General features: G+C 35.8%; 1 protein-coding gene across 3 annotated transcripts in view; it reads right to left on the bottom strand.

Annotated features, from left to right (window-relative positions):
- The window catches only part of TTC8 (tetratricopeptide repeat domain 8), a 53,342-nt gene that overhangs the window by 13,930 nt on the left and 14,118 nt on the right, over positions 1–25,294 (bottom strand). For 2 of the 3 annotated variants that reach the window (XM_058567517.1, XM_058567518.1), the window contains 8 exons: positions 24,610–24,730; positions 22,321–22,384; positions 22,054–22,213; positions 21,738–21,827; positions 19,135–19,179; positions 11,105–11,190; positions 6,626–6,713; positions 4,416–4,526 (listed from right to left, as the gene is read on the bottom strand). In XM_058567517.1, the coding sequence (XP_058423500.1) occupies positions 4,416–4,526; positions 6,626–6,713; positions 11,105–11,190; positions 19,135–19,179; positions 21,738–21,827; positions 22,054–22,213; positions 22,321–22,384; positions 24,610–24,730 (765 nt within the window). Of the gene's footprint in view, positions 1–4,415; positions 4,527–6,625; positions 6,714–11,104; positions 11,191–16,606; positions 16,685–19,134; positions 19,180–21,737; positions 21,828–22,053; positions 22,214–22,320; positions 22,385–24,609; positions 24,731–25,294 lie in introns of all 3 variants that reach the window. The other variant, XM_058567519.1, reaches the window with a different exon arrangement.

The following is a 25,294-nucleotide window of genomic DNA, read 5'->3' as shown; positions in this document are numbered from 1 at the left end:
GGGTGTTACCAAGCCCCAGTATGAAAGGGTGGTGGTGTAGCCAAAATGCAGCTGAATTAGGCTGTTGTCTCATGTCTGGCGTGATTTTACTCACATGGAGAAGGTCAACAGCCTCCTAGGCTAGGAGGAAAACAAAGACCTACACAAAAGCCACACCACAATCTGACCCACAACTGCTCCAAAGAAACACATAGTTTCCATAAATATTTACATTCTTGACTAAATAAATGAGAATTTATAAGTGTAGGGGCATGTGCATTTGTATGTGTGTGTGTCTGTGTGTAATTCATCCATCAACACGTAAACCACCTGAAATCCAGCAATTTTTAAGCATGTGCAGATTGAGGAAATTAAAAGTAGCCTTTTGTCTGTCCCAAGTATAGAAAATATTTTCCCCATTTGATATTTTTACCTTTTTTTTTGTTTTGGTTTTTATTTTTGATACATAGAAATTTTAACTTGTATGTTCTCATATTTATCAAATATGGCTTTCTGACTTTGTATCATGCTTAGAAAGGTCTTCCCCATTCCAAGTTTATACAAATAATTCATCTATGTTTTCTTCTTGAACTTTCATGGTTTTAAATCTTTGAGTCATCTGGCAGTAATAGATTCTTTTAGTATAAGAAATCATTACTCATCCAGTTCTATTTTTTTATCTATTAAATAATCCAATAATCCAATTGATTTAATAGGCCATCTTCTCACATCATAAATTTTCATATGTATGAACATATGTAGACTCTATTTTGGTCCTTTAATCTATTCCTGCATCAGAATTGTTTAAATTATAGTAGCTCTAGAATAAATTTTTTATTAATATAGATTTAAAATAATATTTCCAAGTATATCAATGTCACTTCAAGTATATAAATAACCATGCTATCATTATGCGATTTTCACAGTGGTTATTTTTGAACCAATTCACAAAATACTAACTATAATTAGATTTTTAGTTATTTAAAATAAAATTGCAAATAACTTAAGGAAGTGAATGTTGCAGTGGTTCTCGAACTCCGTTATACATCAGAATCACCTAGTGAGCTCGTTAAATACACAAATGCCTGAGTCCCACCTTCCAGGACGTCTGATTCAGCAGGTAGAGGATGAGCTGTGCTCCTCAAACACTCCCACAGTCGTTTTTATACACAGTAAAGTTCAAGGACCACTAGAATAATGTTTCCTAGGGTCATATTTCTAATTCAAACATCTTTTAACAAAGAACAGTTCAAATAAAGACCTGCCTTGCACAAGGATAAACAAAATGCCTCAAGAAAAATTAAAACCACAACCAAATCAATTTAGCAAGGATAAATCATTTCAAACAAGTTTCTGTACAAAACAAGCAATGAACAATAGGCAGCACAACATGAAGTTCATTTTAAAATAGAAAACATTTAAAAGATACAAGACCAAAATGAAAATGATAAATAAAAAGAAAAGAACATAAAGGAAGAGAATCTCTCCAGAGAAAAGAATGATGTACATACAAAAACCTCTGAAGGCTTATGTAGTGTAGGCTGTAATACAAAGGAGCAAACTTTACTAATTAACTCTAAACCCATTGTCACATAAACAGAAAAAGAATACAGAGGAAATCTTTGTATGGTAAACTGTGGCATGAGGGAAATTGACTATGTAAATTCAAGGAGAAATACTGCATCCGCTATTCCAAGTCTGTGCTTAGTCCCTGAGCATCCAATTTGTGCATGACATCACCCCCACAACTAGGTTGCTTTCCTCTCTACTTCCCTCCTTCAAGTACAAACTTACGTTCTGCTTTTCTCACAAAGCCTTCCCCTGGACACTTATAAAAGGACATGTTCCTCCCACTCCTGCCCCAACCCAAAGCAGGGAAAGGAAGAAGGGAGCTGAGTAAAGGATCTGCTTTAGAGCCACTCCCTACTCCAGCCATGGCAACAGTGACCATACAGAGGTTTGGAAGGAATTCTGACCAGCAACCACATGTTCAAGATGCCATCATTCACTAGCACTTCCCGCCTAAGAAGACAAGGGCAGAAGACTGAAATGTGCAGAAGGCAGAGTCTAAAGGTCAAAGAGATCCGACTGCATTGGTCACCACTGTGCACAAACTCCCTTGGTTTCAAAAATCGATTCTATTTTATTTCCTTCCTTTCTAAGCTTCTTGGTCAAAATTTTGTTCATGTTCAACTCAGGGTCACACAAGTAAACATAGAGAGAGACTGATATAGTATTTTTATTAAATGATCAAAGTCTTCTATTTACAAGTTTATCAAAATTATATTTCAAAAGGGGAAACATTTCTAGAAAATTCAAAAATACTATTTGTTTTTCATTTTAAAAGTAATGCATGTTCACTAGAGAAAATCTGGCAAATATAGAAAATATAAAGAAGAAAATAAAAGCAATTTTTTTTTTTTTTGGTGAGGAGATCAGCCCTGTGCTAACATCTGCCAATCCTCCTCTTTTTTTTTTTTTTTTTTTGCTGAGAAAGACTGGCCCTGAGCTAACATCCGTGCCCATCTTCCTCCACTTTATATGGGACGCCGCCACAGCATGGCCTGCCAAGCAGTGTGTCAGTGTGCACCCGGGATCCAAACCGGCAAACCCCAGGCCGCCACAGCGGAGCGCGTGCACTTAACTGCTTGCGCCACCAGGCCGGCCCCAAAAAGCAATTTATATACTACTACCCGGATATAGTAGTAACTATTAATACCTTCCATTCTTTTTCTAACAAAATAATTTTAAAATGTCATACCTAGCATTTCAAGGAATTTAAAACAGAACAGAGATGCTTCTGTTCAATATTGTAATGAAAGTCCTAAACAACAAGATATGTTAAAAAGTGTTAAAATGATTGAAATGAGGAGATGAAACTGTCTGTATTTGCAGATGATGATTATTTTATTTCTTAGAAAATTGAAGAGAATCTATGGATAAGATATTAAAATTTAAACAGAGTATTTAGCCAGGTTGCTAGTATCAAATCAACTTTAAAAAATTAATGCATTCCCACTCACCAGAAATAATCAAATAGAAAATACAATAGAAAAAAAAAAAGGATTCCATTCATAGTTATACCTAGGAATACATCTGTGCAGAAGAGTTAACATAGCAGGTCTGAGACTGCTATTCTTAGAAAGGCCGGCTAGCAAGGTTGGCCCTTGGCTGGCATCTGAGAACTTGGCTGCTTCTCTATATTGATATAAAACTTTCCCCAAATGATAAGAGTGGCTTACTACACCTAAACTGTTTGTACAAACAATGCGGTTTATGCTGAACACCTGCTTTACTTCTTGGAGTCTGGGATTTTATGATGGGCAGAGGGTGCCTATACAACAAGCCCCTGGTAACACTCTTGTATACCAAGTTTCTAATGAGCTTCCCTGATAGGCAACGCTTCACACGTGTTGTCATAACCTGTTGCCGAAAGAATTGTGTCCTGTGTGACTCCACTGGGGGAGGACTCTTGGAAGCTAGTGCCTGGTTTCCTCTGAACTTTGCCCCATGTGCCTTTTCTCTTTGCTTTGGATGTTTCTAACAAATCATCGAATCTCACGGTGGTTTTGGGGACCCCCAACAAAATATCTTTATGGAAATAATTACAAAATATTTATTGAAGGACACAAAAAGAAGACCAAAGTAAATGGAGAGTTATATCAGGACTGAGAGTGGGAAGAAAGCCCCCCTCTAACATTTACATATTCAATGTAATTCCAGTCAACATACCTGCAGGCTTATTTTTTTAATGGGTCTTGAGAAGTCGATCCTAGTATCAATACGGGAGAGCAAAGGGTCAAGAATAACCAACTGCGAAGAACAGGTGGTAGAATCTGCCCAACCTGGTGTGGGAATTATTGTAAAGCTATAGTAATCAGGCAGCAGGGAGGACATCTCAACAGGGCTTTTCCTGGAATTTGACAACATGATTCTAAAATTTATAATAAGCGGAAGTCCAAAATAGCCAAGACTTTCCTGATGAAGATGAACAAACTGCCCTACTGAAGAGTATTATAAAGCTACAGTAATTAAGATGATATAATATTGGTATAAGGATAGTCAAACAGACCAATAGAATAGAACAGAAAGCCTCAAGATACATCTACTATATATAGAAAAAATTGATATTTCACATTACAGACCTTGGGAAAAGGATCAATAAATGCTCTAAGACAACTAGCTATCTCTAGGGGAAAACTAATTTAAATCTCTATCTCATACTGTTCTCTATACTTTTATGTATGTTTGAAATATTAAAAACTTAGCTTGACTCAATGCATACGTTAAAATCTCTTACTCTGTTGGTAAACCACAGGCCTACAATCATAATTTTATAAATTGTTCTCCTCACTAGACCCCAAGGGACTTTGAGTTTACTTAAGAAGCATATAACCTCAACTTGACGTCAACTTTTTGAATAATATGAACCTTACCTCATAGATCCTGGCAATTCCACAAAGTAGGGTTACTTCTCCTGGAAACTTTTCTAAGCCTTGTTTGAAAAGATTTAAAGCAGTCAGAGGCTGATCCAATGAAATGTAAACCTAAAACCAAGAAACATTTCAATAAAAGTAATGGTTCTGAAAATAATACTATTTGTTACAAGTTTATAATAATTGCTTACTAACAAATTATCTCCTAGATATTACAGTAAAAATTTTTCAGAAACGTGTAGAATTAATTTTCAACAATGATGTTACAGTTTTATCTCCTTGTATTGTATATGAAGAATTCATTCATTTATTCCTTCAAAAAAATCCTCATTGTGGTCTTACCATTGTCACAGAGACTGAGCAATAACTAGACAAGAAAGGGTCAAGGGAAAATCTTTTTAGGATAGAACAGATATGAGTATGTCTATAGGCTGGCACTAAGAAATCAATCCTGAGACTGAAGTCGAAGATGCAGGAGAAAGAGGGGATGACCCACGGAACAAGGTCCGAGAAAGAGCAGCAGGAAAGAGCTTGTGGAGAGGGTGGTTTTGGAAAAGGACTCTCAGAAACAGAGGGGAAATGGACTTGTGAGGGATGGAGAATTATTTTATGATTAGAAACATAAGATTATGACATTTTTTCTTCATGATCATGGATCCTCTATTTCTTCCTAAACAGTTAGATTGTGCTTTGAAGTCAAGGCCCAAATGGATACACAGAAAACTGTTTACAGTGTTTATTGCTAAAGTATGAGATTAGAGGGAGCGATATGGATGAAAACTTTTCAATTTTTACCTTATACATTTCTAAGCTGCTTTATTAAATATAATAAATAATAAAATTTAATAGACTAAGTAATATAAAATATTTAATAATTTTTAAAATTAACAATCTAACTTTTAAAGAAATGTTATTCCTAAAATCTGCTTGATCTCTATTATTTAGCAATCATTCCTTCATATATTAAAGAAAATCAGTAGATTTTACCTCTACACAGTCATGCAGGCAATAATGGATTTAAACAAATCAATTTATGGATAAATAGGTCAAACCACGTAGTTAACAATAGTTAAAATTAAAAGTACAGTTTTTTAACCATGTGGCAAGTGATTATCAACTAAGATGACAGTTAAATAGTGTGACCTGAGTTTTAATTTCAAGCTGTCAGAAAAGTTTAAAAGTCTACTATGATGCTTAGAAACTTCTTTAAGAATTTAAGTTTAATATATAATGTATAGAAGATAGACTTAGACACCAGAGAGTTTCAAACATTTTTGAAAACCACTGTAAACATACTAAGATTAGCACAGTAACTTATACAGCATAACTTTCATTTTGTTTCCTTTTAGTATGCTAACTTTTAATACCATAGTTAAGAAGTAGTAGTACTTCCTTTTCTATCTCATCTTCTTTTCAACCTTCCTTACCCCACCTTTTAATTTAAAAAATTCTTAAAGATACAGCAAGATGATGTCATAACCACCACTTCATCAAATGTTTCTTAAAGTAGCCTTGGTGAGGGTGAAGTAACTATCCTGATACTAAAAATTCTCGGAGGCCCTTCAATTCTATTGTGGCTGTAGGCGGCACTATGGGGCACAGTGAGTTAGCTCTAGAATCAAAAAGTCCTGAGTTTGAATGCTGGCTCTTAATAGCCAAGTGATCCTGAAAATCTGACTTATCCTCTTTAAGTCTGCTTTTCCTTAAGAGTACAAAGGAAAAGCTATGAGGCTTAAAGTAAACTGCATATGGAACGGACCTGACACAGTACCTTACATTGAGTAGGTGCTCAATAAATGGAAATATTGTTTCTGTTATTATGGAAGAGACAAGAAATGAAGGACCTACATAAAAATAATCCCTGTTCTCTACAGTCTGCTTAGGCGGGAGACAAGTGTGTCGTAAAAAAGAAGGCGTCTCTGGGGCCTATTATGCATGGGGGTGGTAGGCCTCTGGTATTTTCTTCTGCTCTAATGGGCAATCTTTCAAATGGGTTTTATTATTTTTTATGGCAATCAATTTCTCCTGAGATGGTTATCTTCTATAGGTTCTCACTTTTTCCCTTGCTCTAAAGAAAAATAAGTTAAGTCTGAACATATTAACTCACCAAATATTCCTGAAGAAACTGGCAACTCTCTCCATGCACTGGACAGAATTAAACACTCACTCTGAGAAGACACATTTCACTCAAATTAAGAATATTTACTTACTTTTGCCAAGTAGAGAAACGTATCTACCATTTCCTGCTGCTTCAGGGCTGATTTAAACTGTTTTTCTGCTTCACGATACATTCCTAACCTAAGAACAGCCGTTAAAAGAATTAGACATTCAACTTAACAATAAATACTACAGCATTTATTCATACCCTGAGGATATGAATAGAGACAAATTACCTCTATAAGAATAGGTATGTACCAAAGAAGGTAATGTCATACACACACATATATTAATATTAACATAAATGTTTATATAGTTTAGCAAAAAGTTGCCTGTTTCTCATATTCACTGTCTATCTAACCCTCAAATGCTGTGTAAAGCCTCTGTCGGAAGCCTAGTCACAGCAGGACTAACAGCTGCCAGTGAGCCAGGTCACACCAGGTCATCACCCAAAGAGCTTATGATCAGCTGGACATATGGCAGGCGACCTGAATAAATGCTTCGAGTCTCCATTTTCCTGGAAGAACTGAAGGGTGACATTTCTTTGAAAACACCTTCCGCTCTGCGACAAAACCCCATTTTTAAAGCTATTCTTAAACAATTTTGATGTAAGTAGTAATTGCCACTTGAGTATATAGCTATACTATTTTATTACTCTAGAAATAGTTTCTTTTCTTTTTTTAATATCTGATCCTCATTGTCCTATCTACAAATTTGAGATCTGTTCCCTGACTAACTATAACTATCCTGATGTCACCGATCTCTTCTGCCTAGGGAACATTTTGTTACCACTAAACCAATCATTAAAGCACACTTTAGCTTGTCCTTAATAAATCTGTTGGGCTTTCTCATAACTACTCATCCCTCACCATCTAAGAGCTACTTAGGCACTTTATGATAATGCTTTTATTTTGTGAAATAAAGTCAGAACAATACACAGTATGTCCCATTGTGCTACTTTCACTTAAAGGCTTGAAAGAATAGCTTGATCTTTTTTCCTAACTTAAGCGTCAAGCACTGGTGTGGCTATACCCAAACAGCTGTTGGAAGCAAGGTGATTAAAGGGGTTAAATGTCACCCAAAACAGTTGGCGCAAAGTTAGCGGGTGTGTGACATGGCAGAAACCCCCACCTCTTCAAAAGTCCCGCAACTTTTACAAGGAGTATTTATAAAATGTTATCAAAGAACTCTAAAAGTTCTGGAAGACTACATATTTACATACATGACTTCAACTGAACATGCAAGTCGTAAACACATGGCTGAAGTTCAGTCAGTGAATTCCATGATTCAGCTAATTATCATGAGAGTCTGTATATATATATTTTTTTTTGGTGAGGAAGATTAGCCCTGAACTAACACCTGTTGCCAATCCTCTTTTTACTGAGGAAGATTGGCCCTGGGCTATCATCCATGCCCATCTTCCTCTACTTTATATGTGGGACACCTGCCACAGCATGGCTTGATAAGCAGTGCATAGCACCACGCCCGGGATCTGAACCTCTGAACCCGGGGCCGCTGAAGTGGAATGCATGAACTCAACCACTACGTCACCAGGCCGGCCCCCAAGAGTCTATATTTTTATCTAACAAGTCGTCTCTTTCCAAAAATGATTTAAAAGAGATTACAATAAAAGACACATATAAAACAAGAATATGAAAAAAGAAATAGATTTTTTTAAAAACAATGGAGATGGAAGGATAAACAAATTAAAAAACAAACAGAAAAGCAATCAGAGCTATTGAGCTATCAGGAAACCAAAGAAAGGAAGGAAAGATGGGTCATATTTTTTTATTGCTGCATCCTCAAAGGACAACTTCTAGTACTATCAAAAAGGAATTTACCACATGGGTTCTTGTGCAAAGGAAATGGAGTGGGCCATGTATAAAGAAAGTTTAGGAATAATGAAAACATCAGTTAAGGCCATGAACACAGGCCAATATCAGAGAGTCAGAGTCCAGAGACAATCCCCACCAACTGCCAACTTTTTCTCTCCAATTTAATTCAATAACCTTTGTCAAGCACCAAGTGAATGCCCATTTCATGATGGCAAGGAGATGCGAAAATGAAGATAACAACCATGTCCTGAAGGCACCAATAAAGATTGAAGCAAATCATGTTCACAAATAAATTTAATTTGTATTATGGCAATGAGACAAAAAAGGGCTTTGAGAGCACAGAGGAGGAACGAAACAAGATAGTTTCAGGGAGGAAGTGACAGGCAAGATTTTGACAGTTAGATAGGGTGAGGTGGGGGTGGGGGGACATTTCAGATAGAAGAAACTATCTGCATAAGCACACAGGCAGGAAAGTACACAGCACGTTAGGGCAATGCGGAGTTGTTTTGGTTTAACTAGAAAGGAGGGCATAATAAGGAATGGGAGAAGTGAGAGATAAGGGCAAACATGTAGACTGGGACAAGATCATAGATGCCACACCTAAAATCGAGACTCCATTCTAGAGGTTAATGGAGATTAACCAAAGAATCCAACAAGAGCTGTTATTTCACAACCAGTTACTCTGACAATAGTATACAGGAAGGCTTGACGGGGCAAGAAAATGGAGAGAGAAAACCCAGATAAGAAGCTAACCTAACAACTCAAACGAATGACACTAAAAGCCAGAATTAGGGCATCTGAGTGGGAATGGGTAGTAAGGGAGCAAATGTGAGAGCTCTTGCAGAGGAAGACCCAGGAGAACTTCGTGACCAGGAGCAAAGAGACAGAAGTCAATTTGAGGCTGTATCCTCTGGTAATCCACCCTTGACCTCTCCAGTCAGAGTTAGGAGCTCTTTCTCTGGGCTCCCACTGCACCACCCGGTGCTTGCTTCTATCATAATGGGAACCATGCTTATAATCAGTTACTGTTCTCTCTCCCCCATTCAACAGTAAACTATGTGAAGGAAGGGGCTATCTAATAAATACTTGAAACCTCTCTGCCTAGCAGAGCAGCTGCTCCTAAAATAATTTACTGAGTGAGTGAATGAAGGAATGAATGCTGAATACATAAGAAAGATGAGAAGCTATTAAGGAACAGAAAAGAACAATAATTAATATGACAAGGTGCACTCATTTAAATGCCATCCAAGTTGTGCTTTTCTTTAATTATTAAAGGTTTCTGAAGGTTCTGCTTAGAAGCTCAAGATTTCCAGCTTGTCTTCAGAAATTATATTCACAAGAGTTAAATGTTATAATGGTCTAAAATTGCCTTTTAGCAGAAAACACTTCCTCAATCTAACAGTAGGAAAAAATACTCGAGTTCTATGTGAAATATCTAAATGGAAAGTAGTCTTAATTTCAACAGTAGAAGAATAAGCATTCTTATTATTCCATTTATATATTTCCTTTACCTCAGTGTTTGACTGACAACTAAAGTTTGTAAGTATTGAAGGACGTTCACAGTAACTGATCAAACTTGTCTTTGAATAATAAAAGACATTTATCTTTATAATTGCTCATTTATCTCTACTTTTCAAACGCTCTAAATGCATTTCAATATTAGGCAACAATTTTCAGGTCTTATTTACTAATTGCTGTATAATATTCATAAAATTAATCACAACTCTTCTGATCTCTCAATTACTTTGCTTAAAAATGTGTTTAGGGGCCAGCTGGGTGGCGTAGTGGTTAAGTTCACGCGCTCCGCTTCAGCGGCCCGGGGCTCACGGGTTCAGATCCCAGGTGTGGGCCTATGCACTGCTTATCAAGCCATGCTATACCAGGCATCCCACATATAAAGTAGAGGAAGATGGGCACGGATGTTAGCCCAGGGCCAATCCTCCTCTGCAAAAAGAAGAGGATCAGCAACAAATGTTAGCTCAGGGCTAATCTTCCTCACATACACACAAAAAAATGTGTTTAAAAATTAAGTGAATTAATATGAGAATATTTGGATCCTAGAGAAACACTATGGAATTGTGCAAATAGTAAGAGAACTGGCATCACAATGCTGAGCTCAAATTCTTGTTCTGCCACTTAACTACCTATATGAATCTGGACAAGTCATTTTATTTTTCTGAGGCTCAATCTTTCTCATCAGGACAAAGGGCTAATAATAGCAACTACCTCCAAGGTGCTGCAAGATTTAAGTGAGATAACGTAACATATAGACAAGCTATCTCTTATCTAAAAGCACTTTACAGATGTGAGGCATCAGTGGAAATAAAAAAGACTTGAGAGCCAAGAGGAGTGGAGTGGGAATCAACAGACTTGATTCTAGTCCCAGGTCTGTGACTAACTAGTTCCTGACACAAATCACATCCACTCTCTGGCCTCAGCTTCCTCATCAGAAAAGGGGTCTCAGACCTGATGGTCTCAAAGTTTCCCCTTCCCAGTTCCAAACTTTTATTATTTTAAAGGTGTCAGTTCTTAGTGCTACCAGGTGATTGCTAAGTAAATGCTTTCTCAAGTAAACCAAGGACACGGTTCTCATTTCTTCATGAGGAAATCTATCCAAAAAAAAAAAAAAGTTATCAGATTTGAGACTCTAAAATATGTTGCCACTTCCTAGCCCTTCACAAATAATCAAAATTTTACCTGTAGTAACATTTTCCAATCTGTACTTTCCACCACCAGTCCTTATACTGAGCATGCTCTGTAGAAAGGGCAGCCAAATCCAAAGCCTTTGAAAACAAGTCATTTTAGATTAGGATTTTCTTTTCTAACAATAAACAGAAACAATAAATAATGAAATAAACCATACAATTAGCATCAATCAAAACATGCATTAGAAATCAGACAGAAACTCAAGTTGCTCATATTTCCAGATGGCCCCACCAATTTTCCCTAAATAATCAGTTCCAGACCAGAGGGCTGACAGCAGATGAGAAGTAAACACTGATCAAAGGGAAGCAGATGTACAATATATTTGAATACAATTTTAATATACAAGGCACAAAATTGTTATTAAAAAATCCATAAGTTTTTACCCTCTCCCCACCAAAATGCCTCCAAACTTAGTGGCAGTCAAGCCTTTGGTGTGTGAGTCAGGTCCAACTGCAGGCCCCACTTTAAAGACGGATGTAGAGAAAGAGGAAAAGATCAAGAATGCAGATAGAAAAAGGTCTGGAAAACAGGATCATGAAGAGTGAAAGGAGTTGAAGTACTAGGGTAAATGTCATCTTCAACAACCATCATGCCATTATTCTGATATCACTTTATATTCCAGTAATTCTAAGGGTCAGACTTTCCTTTGCAGCAGACTGAAAAAGATTTTCTTAACTGCTGTCATATTTTACATGTGTTTATCCCTTTCTCTCTAACGTCTTCTAGTTTGTTCTATTATTTATTCACGATCAGACAAGAGATGACTAAACAGGAAGTAGGATTTTTTACAGAGGAAGTGGAAATCATCTGGACAAAGAGGAAAGCAAGTCAATCTTTACACAAATTTGAAGCTCACAGAAATTTGAAGCTCATGTAAAGACTTGATGAATAAAAACTCAGGTTTTTAGTTAAAAAAGAATTCTGATTTTTTATGATATTTACTCTTCTTTCTCTCAAGGTTGAAAAACTTATTCTTTGGCCAGTGTTCATATAATCATATCCAACAGCTCAGTTAAAGTAACTCTTAGATTTTCAGTTCTATTATCTCAGAATGCAACTCATATTATTGTCCATTTCTTACTATTAACTCTTTTCTGAAATGAATGCTGGAAGAGTTCCTTGAATCTCCTACTGAAAAATTAATCACTTTTCCTTGTGCTCCCCATCTTCCCTTGCTCCGGGGGAGACTTGTAAATATGCAAACTCTTTATGAAAGAACGGTGTGGTGTCACCATGCTGAAGTTCTAACGGACTTGAAAAATCAACATCTCTACTTGAGAACTACAGACATTAAAAACAAGCCACATACCACTTTCATATGCTTATTTTTCTCTTTTTCCTCAAGGCAGAAATAAAAATGGGAGCAAAAAATGAGGGAAAAAAGTATAACTTCAATAAGCATTATCTCTGGAAATACTAGAAAAACCTATTTTCAATCAGCTCAATTCAGGAGTGCACTGTATATATCTGAACGTAATTTTAACTTAATCTCTATAAAGACCTTTTCTAGCAAATAGATCATATTCATTCTCATGTTTAATATAACAGACCTTCTATTTTTCAGAAAAAAATGTTCTAAATGTTTTTACATAGTCTAATTTTCCCAGGTTAGATTTAGTGCTGCTGATTTTCCTTTCAGAGATGGTCCTGAACAAGTCTTCCTATGTAGGACCCATATGTTTGTACTAAACCAATTAAGAAAATTAATACGAATTATTGATGTAGATAAAAATGGTTAAAAAATTACATTTTAATGATCATTCTTCATATGAAGACTGAGGCTGCACTAGACAACCATTTGTGACCATTTCAAACAGACCCTAAGTTCCCTTAGGTCAGGCATCCCTTCTTACACATCACTGTTGTTCTGGTATTTTGCTGTGCTGTTAAGATGCACTCAAGAATTATTTGTTGATATCAATTAATTCTATTCTTTGTTTCTGATTTATGTTGAAAATAACCTAAGAACCAAACAAAACTGTCATAGTAATAAGATTCATAATTAAAAGCTATTAATATTTAAAAATTTTAAAGAGGTGACAAAAGATCTGTTTCTTTCAAGTCTTTCCCAATGTTCTAAAATAAATGACTATATACTTATATTTAAGGATTTTTGAATAATTTAATCAATTTGATATCTAGATATTAATAAAGGCCTAGAATGTCATAAATAAAAGGCCTAAGTTGATACAAGTCCATAAGTAGAGGGGACTTGGAAGATCTAGACAACAGAATGTTTGTGAATATGTCCAACTGGGCATCTCAATGTATTTCCTAAGTAATAGTGCTCCAACCACTGAAGTTAAAAAAAAAACAGTCATCCTTTCAATTGTTACAGTTGTGACAACTTCAGGATGATGAAATTAAAGACCATATGGAAATAAAGATTCCAGAATCACCAACCCACACACCACTTTAGTTTTGTCAATACTGCCAATATTGCCCCCAAAAGGGAGTGTGTGGGGAGAAGGTGGTTATTAAGAACTCAAAGGCAGAAATACAGTTTTCCATAGATCAACTTTACTTTTTCTTAACAATTAAATACCACTTCATAATATTCTCTATACTTATCTACAGTATCCTCCATACTTGTCTGTAGACAAATACAGAACCACCACCAACCCACATGCCATTTTAGTTCTGTCAATCTTGCCCTCCCACAAATAGAAAAAATTTTAAGAACTCAAAGACAGAAATAGAGTTTTCCATGGAAAATCAATTTATTCTTTCTTAACATTTAAATTCTACTTCACAGTATCCTCTACATTTGTCTATAATATTCTCTGTATTTGCACGAAATAGTTTATTTACAAAGAAACTTGGAAGCCACCCAAAGTAACTAGTATAAAAGCATATCTGATTTCTTCAGTATATTAAAAAACAGAATTCCTCTTTTCTTTTTCCAGCTAAAGTTGCAACACATACAAAAGGTATAGAAATACATGCTTTGTGGGGCCTGCCCAGTGGCATAGCGGTTAAGTTCACACACTCTGCTTTGGCAGCCTGGGATTCACAGGTTCGGATCCCAGGCACAGACCTACATGCCATCATCAAGCCATGCTGTGGCAGTGTCCCACACAAAAAATAGAGGAAGATTGGTATGGATGTTAGCTCAGCAACAATCTTCCTCAAGCAATATGAGGAAGATTGGCAACAGATGTTAGCTCAGGGCCAATCTTCCTCATCAAAAAAAAAAAAAAGAACATGCTCATTATCTAAACCCTTCTTCCATTCAGAAAATAACATTTGTGGTAAATCTAAAATGACATTTTAATGGAACAATCTGATCCATAACAGAACTATAATGTGGCAAGCCTTAACAGAGTAAGAAAACAGACACAAGGCATCCTTCCTACCCAGGACTCCCAGCACCCATCATAGTACCAATATGCAGGCACTCAATAATTATTTGTTTAAAGAATAACTCAATCAATCAACTAATGAATAAAAAGGAAAACGGAGGAACCAACAATTTGTCCTTTTCACTAAATAAAAACAAAACAAATTGCTTAATTTTATGTTCTATGTATTGGGGGTAAGCAGATGAAAATAACAAGCAGGTACAATAACAAGCATCTTAATTTATTATTGACCCTAATTTACAGCTAAATTTATAAATGAGCAGTTGCCATAATATTATTGAAAATTTGGGGAAAAAAAGGTAAAATTAGATAATCTCCATTAGTACCATGGATTATAGCTTCTCAATTTATTGTTGTAATCCAAGCTGCCAGCACAATGTAGGCATTAAATAAATATTTGTAAAATAAATACAACTCTATCTCGTAATATTATTATTTTCATTTTTTGGTAATACTTTCTAGTATCTGTCATAAATATACCTTTTTAGAGTTATAATTCTATTAACATACTAAATGGTATACTTTGTTGGCTAAACATAAACACTTCATATTTCTGCCTAGTTTTTATAATTATGATTTTTAATGGCTACATAAAATTCCATCATGCAATTTACTATAATTTACTAAACTCATCTTCCATCATTGAACACTGAAGTTGTTTTTCAAGTTTATTTGCTACTCCAACTAATGCCACAATAAATACGTTTGCAAATACAGCACTTTATTTTTTCACAAAATTTCTTGAGAAGTGAAATTACAGAAACAAATTGAATAAACATCTTTATAGCTACCTGCTATATATTATCATATTGTTTTCCAAATTATTATACCATTTCAAATATCATCTATAATATATGAGTATAACAATTTACTCCATTCTCCCCCAGTATTATTTTTCAAATTTCCTAAATTTAAAATTGCAGATCCAAAATTTCTTTAATTTACATTTTTGTTGTTAGTGAGAAAGTGCATCCCTAATGTGCTTGTTTACTGGCATTTTCTCTAATGTAAACTGCCTGTTATTTGGGTCATTTCTATTTCCATAAAATATTTTTTAACAAATTGAGATAAGCTTTTTATATTTGACAAACACTAAAATTTTTAAATCATGCTTGATGTACATATTTCACCCTTCTATTGTCCTTTCACTTTTGGTTTTATTTGGGTTCACTATAGTATAGAGATATACATAAATCAGTAAGTTCTTTTCCTTTGTATTTGCTTCATAAATCCAAGCAAATTTTTGGAATATTCTATTGTTTGGTAGTTTAATCCAAGCAAATTTTTGGAACATTCTATTGTTTTCTAGTTTAAATTTGTAAAATTCTTCATTGAACAAATGTCTAAAAGAAACTCTTTAAACAAATTTTCAGAATAGTATTGTTTAACAGAGTATAAGCACCTATTTCAAAAAGAGCCAAAAATTGTGCTCAATGTTGTTTGTTCCTAGTGTATTAAGACTCTTTCACTGTTCCTAAGAATAAAAATATAAAATTTATAAATGGGCTTTCCAGTTCTCAACAGTATTTTGTATCACTTCCTCGTTACTGAGATATATTTGAGAGTCATTTTTGTTGTGCGTTTTAACTTGTTGCTTTCTTTCATTGAGCCAGGAGACACACCTCCTCTTGTGTGTTAGTTTGTTAGAGGGAGACTTCAAGTCTTGTTAATGCTCCCCAGCTCTATTTTCCTACATTAGAAGGCCTGGCACTACAGCCTTCTAATAATCATTGATTTTCAAACTATATTCTATAGCAGTTGTTCCCAATCTTGGCTGAAAATTAGCATTACCTGTGCAGCTTTTATTAAAAACAGATTTACCAGACATATCGCTGGGGATTCTGGATTCAGGAAGCCTATCATAAGTCCAGAAACCCATTATTTTAAATTCCCCAGGTAATTCAGAAACAGCCTGATTTAGGAACTACCCAACGGTCCCAGGATTTGAGCGGCAGGAGCACATGGGGTGGGAGGAGCAAGGAGGAGGCCCAGTGGGTGTGTTCTTAATCTATTACTTCTGCTTTAATTCAAGCAGCTTCACTTTTGTCTGTTTTATATATTAGGGTCTGAATAAGATTTCATTTAAAGAAAAAGGCTTTGCTGCTTAAATAAAATGCAGAGACTAAATCCTATTTTTTTCTATGTATGTCCTATTCCTCAACAACATTATGTAAATGCCAAGATGCAGAGTGACATCCTCAAAATGAATCTATTAATAAAGACATCATCACCACGACCTACCAACAGCATATGATCTGTCTACTTTCTGAACCCATCGTCTACAACTCTTCCCCCTCACAGATCTCACTCCAGACACACTGGACTCCTTACTGTTCCTTAAACAATCCAAGCAGGCTACTACTCAGGGCCTTTGCAGCTCAAGTTCTCTCTGACTTACACGCTCTTCCTACACCTAACTACATGGCTTGTCCCCCTTCATTCAGGTCTCTGTTTAAATGTCTTTTCAGAGTGGACTTCACTGACCGCCTACCACCCTGTCCAACATAGCATCTTCCCCCACGTCATTATCTACTCCCTTATCTGCTTTCCTGCTTTTCTGCTTTCTTAGTACTTACTATCCCATGACATGTTATACATTTTTAAATTTGCTAATTATCTCTATCACTTGCTCAACCAGAATATAATCTCCAAAAGAGCAGAGATTTTGTCTGCATGCTTCATTTCGTAATCTCAGGGCCTACACCAGTGCCTAGCACACTGTAGCGGCTCAAAAAATTCTGGATGAGAGAATAAACGTCTCCTCAATAAATGAATTAATCTTCAAAAAGTCAAGATATAGTTTTATAATATGCTAGCAATTAGAGAGATTTACTCACTTATGAAATGGAATGGTATTTGGATGTTTCTTTTTAATGACAGTATGACTATACGATTTTACACAGCACACTGAAAGCCTCTGACCAGCTTTATATTCAGTGAAAACGGCATGTACTGACTGCTCTTTACAGAAATGCACATGATTTCCTCTTTTCCCTACATGGCCACATGCACTAACACTTCATCATAGATAACTCTCGTATTCTGTACATCTGGCCCAGGCTCTCACCTACATTTTAGTGCCAATCTTCTAATACATGCAATGGTACCTCTACCTGGATAGCCTTTCACAATTCTGAACTCAAAACGTTCTAGGGGGTCGGCCTGGTGGCGTAGTGGTTGAGTTCGCGTGCTCCGCTTTAGCAGCCTGGGGTTCGCAGGTTCAAATCCCAGGTGCAGACTGACACACCACTCATCAAGCCAGGATGTGGCGGCATCTCAGGTACAAAATGGAAGATGGGCACAGATGTTAGCTCAGAGCCAATCTTCCTCAGCAAAAAGAGGAAAGTTGGCAACAGATGTTAGCTCAGGGCCAATCTTCCTCACCCAAAAAAATAAAAAAAGGCCTTCAAATTAACTATTCAGCTTCTTTACAAACTGACTTCCATCCCTAATTATCCTATTTCTGTTAGTAAAACATAGTACAACAACCATTCTTCTCACAGCATCTTTAGAAAGCAGATTGACCTGTGTTTTTCCTTTGTCCTACATATCAAATCTATCAGCAGGTTCTCTCACTTCTTTCTTTAAAATACCTCTGATGCTCCCGGTTTTAAGGATATGGCCTATTTATTTCTCATTCCATACCCTGTTCATGTTTTTACCCTTCATTAACATTTATTTTCCCTCCTTTCCAAAATATCCTACTTATTTTATGGATCTTCTCTACTATTACCCCTTCTGATTTTTTCCCTTTGCTATGTAGTAACAATTTCACAGTTTGGCAGTTATCTTTTAATTGTTTCATTATGTCAATTTTGTTTCCTCAGCTAGATTGCATGATTTGTAGAGATAGGAAAAAATATCATATTTTTATTAGTTTCTCTAGTACACAGTATAGTGGTTGACACACAGAAAACACAATTGAGGAAAACATATGTGTTTTCCTGAATACTTAACATATGGATATAAAAATTTTTCCCTGAACTAATAAAAAAAATGGGGGAAAATACTATCACTAGACACTGCAGAATTAACTACATTCAATTTGACAAAATTTGTCAAGTTATTGCTCATTTGCATATTAGCATGTAAAAACTGAAACAAATGGAGAAGTCATATGCATATAATCTTAAAATTCTCTGTTAAGAGGCTACCAACATGACTGATGACTGTTGAAGCTGAAGCTGGGTGACGGGTGATATGGGCTCATTATACTATTCTCTCTACTTTTGTATGTTTGAAATTTTCTATCATCAAATGTCAAAGGGGGGAGAGAGGGCACACGACAAAGAAACCAGAAATACGTGTATTAGTAAATCTATAATACACTATACGGACTAAAGAAAAAATAGATCAACAATGCTAACTATGAGTATAAAAAATAAACTCTAACACAAACACGTTATGCAGTATTCTCAATTATCTCTATCTTGTCCTTTAATAGAGATCTTCGTAGTCTACGAACCAGGCACAGTTCTTACTTCTATATTTACACAAATTTTCCTACTGAAACTGACAGCGGATTTGAAAGTATTAGTAATTCTCCAATCTTGAATAATTTCATCTGTTTATAGGCTGAGAAATAGAACATTTCAGAATTTAAATCACCAAAGTCAGAAAAATGACAATAAAAGAAAATAGCATGAATTCAAAACTTACAGTCTTAACATCATTTTCATGATGAAAGATATATTCAAACAAAGCCTATGAAGAAAAAAATGCCAAAAATACATTAGATTTTATTTTAACAAAAGCACTCTATTGTTATATCAAAACTCAAAGGCCATTTTGACAGCAGGTGGATTGAACCAAAACAACAAGGTACTCTACAGTGTCTGGGATTTATAAATAAAGGGTCTATCCATCATTTATTATAATCACCCATTTTAAAATATGGCTATTTCCTGTTTTTAGAGAATACAAACTGGAAAGCTCAAATAATGGAACAATTTTTTTCATATTATACACACTATTTTATTAGAAAGAGACAAATGAAAAGACCAACTTTAAGACTGCTGTAAAACAGATTCGGCCCATTTTTTGCACACTCTATATATATTATTCAGTGATTATGATATTAATAATGACACCTTAGACATGAGAAAATGTGGAAGTTCCTTCTGAAACAAAGTAGAGTTTAAGTGTAAAGTGGGGTATTTTTTGCTTAACGTGCAGATGACTCTAAAGTGCAGCCAGGGTTGAGAACAACTTACTTTAATATTTCACTCAACTCATCTGGATAAGTAAGCATTTACTGGATTACCTTTTGGTGGTACTACGTTTGTCCATAATACCACTATTTTACACTTGAAAAGAGGCTAGCGCCCCCGGAAGGTATCAACATTATTAACGGAAAAGACTTGGAGAAAACCAAGAAAAGACTAAAGAAATCAGGACAAGGCCCTTCTTTCAAAACTACAGCAAACTCTCCATTTGTTTTGTTACAAAGAAAAAAAATTAGGACTGCAGTTGGTGCTATTGTTGTCATAAAAAGAATGTTACAACACCCAAGACAGTGTCAGGGAGTCACCACAGACACCCCAAGCAATATGCCAATATTAGAAATGAGTCCTGATGAGTCAATGCGAGTTGGGGACCAAAGACAGAAAAATCTGGCATTATTGCTACAACACACCAATAAAGCACAAAATCTAGTTCAGTCTAAATCTAGTAATATAGACCAGGTCTGTCCTGGAAGTATCTTAATTTAATTGAGGAAAATGCCTCCATTGACTACACTCTGGTTAGAAAACAGCAATGGTATCAACTAGCCATCCAATCACCTCAAGTAAATGGCCTAAAAAGGCAGGGAACCAGATATTCCAAATGAGCTATTTTTAATACTCCACTATCATAAAGGAAAAGGAAATAAGTAAAGCTTTATGATTCTGCTAAATCAAATTGACTAGATTGCTGTCATATAAGAAATAAAAAAAAAAAAAAAGACGTCTTAAGCATTATTACAGTCTGATTCCCTGTCTACCAACAGGTCTTTCTTTTTCTGATTTAAACTTCAAGTTTGTATGGCTAGTGTCCATTTTTATTTTCCCTAGAGTGTTTGATATTTAGTAAATATGCTAAACACCATTAGAACTGAGATTAGGAATGAGTTCAGCACTCACGCACAGAATTCACAGAGATTACAACTAAAGACCTAAGCTGAGCTTAAACTAGTTTCCAGAAGATAAGTGCTCCTGGTTCTGAATTATTCCACACTCACCTAGTTTTTTATACTTGAAAGGTCATGGAAACCCGCCTCTCTCTTTCTTTCTCTCTCTCTCTCTCTCACTTTCTCTTTAATTTAAAGGAACATTTCATCTTTGAGCAGTTAGAATTACTAACATAGTTGGCTTGCCACTCACTGGCTTGAGTAATCCTTATTGAGATGCCGATTAATTACTAATTAGAAGGAGTACATATTTTTTATATTCTTTTTGACAGTCCTAAAATCCTACAAGGATAGAAAATTATTTTTCTGAGAATAGTTGAAGCTGAAAAAGAAAAAAAAAAACATAGACATATAAATGACCTCCTAAGCTTCATTCCCCAAAGATGACGCTGCATATCTGCTTTTTTTGTTATAAATTACTGTTCTTTATCAGGAGAAAAAGAATTTTCTATAATAATAGTTTATATACTTTCTTTCTGATTGACTTTCCTTAACTCAAGACCAAGAGAAATATTACATATTAGAGTAATTAAACACTTCCATTGCAATCAATACATGGCCTTTCCTTCACAAATTTTTATGCATTCCCTACAATGTTATTATGATAATACTTCTTTTTTTTTTTTTAAAGATTTTATTTATTTTTATTTTTTTCCCCCCAAAGCCCCAGTAGATAGCTGTATGTCATAGCTGCACATCCTTCTAGTTGCTGTATGTGGGACTCAGCCTCAGGATGGACGGAGAAGTGGTGCCTCGATGCGCACCCGGGATCCGAACCCGGGCCACCAGCATCGCAGCGCGTGCACCTAACCACCAAGCCACAGGGCCGGCCCAAAGATTTTATTTATTTTTATTTTTTTCCCCCCAAAGCCCCAGTAGATAGTTGTATGTCATAGCTGCACATCCTTCTAGTTGCTGTATGTGGGACTCAGCCTCAGGATGGACAGAGAAGTGGTGCCTCGATGCGCACCCGGGATCCGAACCCGGGCCACCAGCATCGCAGCGCGTGCACCTAACCACCAAGCCACAGGGCCGGCCCTATGATAATACTTCTAACATTACTTCATAACATAAAATAATTTTAAGTACATACCTTTGCCAATTTAGGTTTCTGGGCATATTTTGTTAAATTCAGTCTAGATAAATTTATAAAAGGTCCATCAGGACTTGTAAGCATGGAAGCCTATGGGGAAAAATGATAGAACAAGAAATCTGAAACTCACTTGAAACACAAATTGAGTTTAATGTCCATAAAAATTATAAAGGCAACATAAGTAAAAAAAAAAAAAAAAAAATCACCCTCAAAACTCTTCCATGTAATTCTGCACTATAACAATAGTGAAAAATAATGTAACAAACGTAAAGTTACATTGGTAATACAAGGGTATGATAAAACTAACAGAATGTACCGTTCCCCGCCTGACAAATCTTCCAGACGAGCTGGTGATGGGGCGAGCTGTGTAGGTGGTTCTGGGTGTTCTGATGGCCTGCTCCATAGTGCCTGGCCTTGCACTTTGTGTGCTGGGTCTAAGGAAACCTGTAATGGGTCTTCCAGCTTGAGTGACTGGCCTGTGAAGATTGTAAATTGTTAAAATACAAAGAAAATCAATACAGGAAGCTTCTCATATAGTCTGGTCAATATTTAGCAGCAGAGGATATGAAATAGAAGTACATACCTGACAGCTGGACTAGGCCCTCCCGTCTGATTAGGTCCAGGGAGTTTCAAAGATGTTCCAGGGCCTATGAGATGAGATGCCAAATTCAATTTACATAGTATTTATTCATCTGTAAAAATCATCAGTTAACATAATTTTCAGAATGTGAGAAAGATATTCATAATAGGAAATATATTTTATAAATGGGAAACGTGTTTGAGACTAATATTTATTGAGTACCTATCAGGTTACTTTATGTTACCACATTTAATCTTCACACTAAGTCTCTATGGTAGGTAATATTAAGCCATTTAGCAAAGGCTTAGAGAGTTAAGTAAACAAGTCAACCTGTTAGTAGAGCTGGGATTCAAACTCAAGACTAGCAGCCTCCAATTTATTTAAAGAAAATGAGAATACTAATTCAAAAAGATATACGCACCCTCATGTTCACTGCAGCATTATTCACAATACCCAAGACATGGAAACAACCTAAGCGCCCAACAATGCATGAATGGATAAAGAAAATGTGGTGTGTATATATATATAATATACATAAAACATATATATATATAATAGAATATTACTCAGCTATAAAAACAAATGAAATCTTGCCATCTGTGACAACATGAATAGACCTCCAGGGCATTATGCTAAATAAAATAAGTCAGACAGAGAAAGACAAATCCTGTATAATCTCACTTATATGTGGAATATAAAAAACAACAACAATAACAACCAAGCTCACAGATACAGAGAACAGATTGGTGGTTGCCAGAGGTGGGGGGGTGGGAGAAATGGGTGAAGGAGTTCAAAAGGTACAAATTTCCAGTTATACAATAAATAAATCCTGGGGATGTAATACACAGCATGGTGACTATAGTTAATAACACTGTATTGCATATTCAAAAGTTGCTAGGAGCATAGATCTTTTTTTGTGTGTGAGGAAGATCGGCCCTGAGCCAACATCTGCCAATCCTCCTCTTTTTTTTGCTGACGAAGACTGGCCCTGGGCTAACATCCATGCCCATCTTCCTCTACTTTATATGGGATGCCGCCACAGCATGACCTGACAAGCGGTGCATCGGTGCGCACCCGGGATCCGAACCGGCGAACCCCGGGCCGCCGCAGCAGAGCGCGCACACTTAACTGCTTGTGCCACCGGGCCAGCCCCAAGAGCATAGATCTTAAAAGTACTAATCACGGGGCCAGCCCCGTGGCTTAGCGGTTAAGTGCGCATGCTCCGTTACTGGCGGCCCGGGTTGGGATCCAGGGTGCCCACCGACGCACCACTTCTCCGGCCATGCTGAGGCCGCGTCCCACATACAGCAACTAGAAGGATGTGCAACTATGACATACAACTATCTATTGGGGCTTTGGGGAAAAACGGAGGAGGATTGGCAATAGATGTTAGCTCAGAGCCGGTCTTCCTCAGCAAAAAGAGGAAGATTAGCACGGATGTTAGCTCAGGGCTGATCTTCCTCACAAAAAAATAAAAAATGTAAAAAGTACTAATCACAAGAAAAAAAAGTTTGTAACTATGTGTGGTGATGGACCACCACAAGGGTAGTGATCATTTTGCAATATATACAAATAGTGAATCATTATGTTGTACACCTGAAACTAATAAAACGTTATATGTCAATTCCTCAATTAAAAAAAAAAAAAAAGACTAGGAGGCTCCAAAGCACCAAAATGATGGTTCTATATTCATAGTTTATTTTTCATACACATTTCTTCCTGCAATAAAAGATAATTTACACATAATATCTAGAATTTAGATATTTTAACTCCAAAAGAGCAAAATGATGGAGAAAAACACATTTTAACAGGAAACATGTATTTTTTTCTCAATTTCCATTTGAAGCTTTTACCTTACATTATGCATTAGAGCAAATCATCTTCAATTATTACAAGGAAGTAATGTTTCTAAATGATCAGTTTTTTTGTAATCCTTTTAGAACACTTCTGTTGTTTGGATGCTTCCTGTGTTTAGACTCTCAGATAAACAATCTTCTGATATATTAGATAAGCAGTTCAGACAGAATGCATTTTATAAAATATTTAAAAATGCATAATATAGCTTTTATTAAAAAACTGTTATACATCAATCTCACACTTTAAGACAATATAATTGAATTGTGGAAGGAAAGCCTTTGTACTATAAGGCAGAATAGAGACCACTTACTTGAGGTAATGTTTTTCCATGTATATACATATTTCATGTATATAACGTCTTGTGTTTATTTTATACATATATATAGTATTCCTCCTCCTAATGGCATTTCACTTAACTGAAAAACCAATACTCACGTGGAACTTGAGCAATAGCATTTTCATCCAACATCATTTCTGCAATTCCTTCCTGATCTACATCAATTTCATCTATGTATACCATTTCAGTTAGTGCTCGTGCCTTTAAAATCCAAACTGCCTAAAAAGCATGGATAAAATAAAGCATATATTAAATAGCATTAGAAGTACTGCATAGCCTATAGAAGCTAGTCATCTTTTATTATTATCTAATTTTTTATTAAGCATGTTTATCACTTAATCCATTACACTAATTTAAAGAGCTATGTCAAGAAACTAATACAAGAAGGCAAGGTCATTATTAATCAAGAAACAACCAATATACCAATTATCTAGTAAATAAAAGTGTGGTAGTCTTCTAACAGGACTTTTTTATAAGTAAAAGAAGATCTTTAGAGACAATTTTACTAGAATAATAATTTGAAAACAAATGAATAAAGCTATACCCACAGTGCTCTTTCTGCCTTCCTCCTCCAAGACCAAGTCCTTCATGAAGACTTTCTTAATCTTTTAACTCTAAACCTACTTCCCTCTTGTCTTTCTCATAGAACAGGATTTATACTTCTATTATTATGTACTTACCACATTTAACAAACACTGTAATTGTTGGGCATGTCAGCCCTCCCTTCTCCAGAACACAAGCTTTTTCACCTGGTTCACTTTTGAATTTCCCATAACACCTATG

The sequence above is a fragment of the Diceros bicornis genome, chromosome 24, assembly GCF_020826845.1.
Source record: "Diceros bicornis minor isolate mBicDic1 chromosome 24, mDicBic1.mat.cur, whole genome shotgun sequence".
NCBI lineage: Eukaryota > Metazoa > Chordata > Mammalia > Perissodactyla > Rhinocerotidae > Diceros > Diceros bicornis.
Note: the sequence above shows the minus strand (reverse complement) of the source record. Positions and strands in the feature narration are given on the sequence as shown.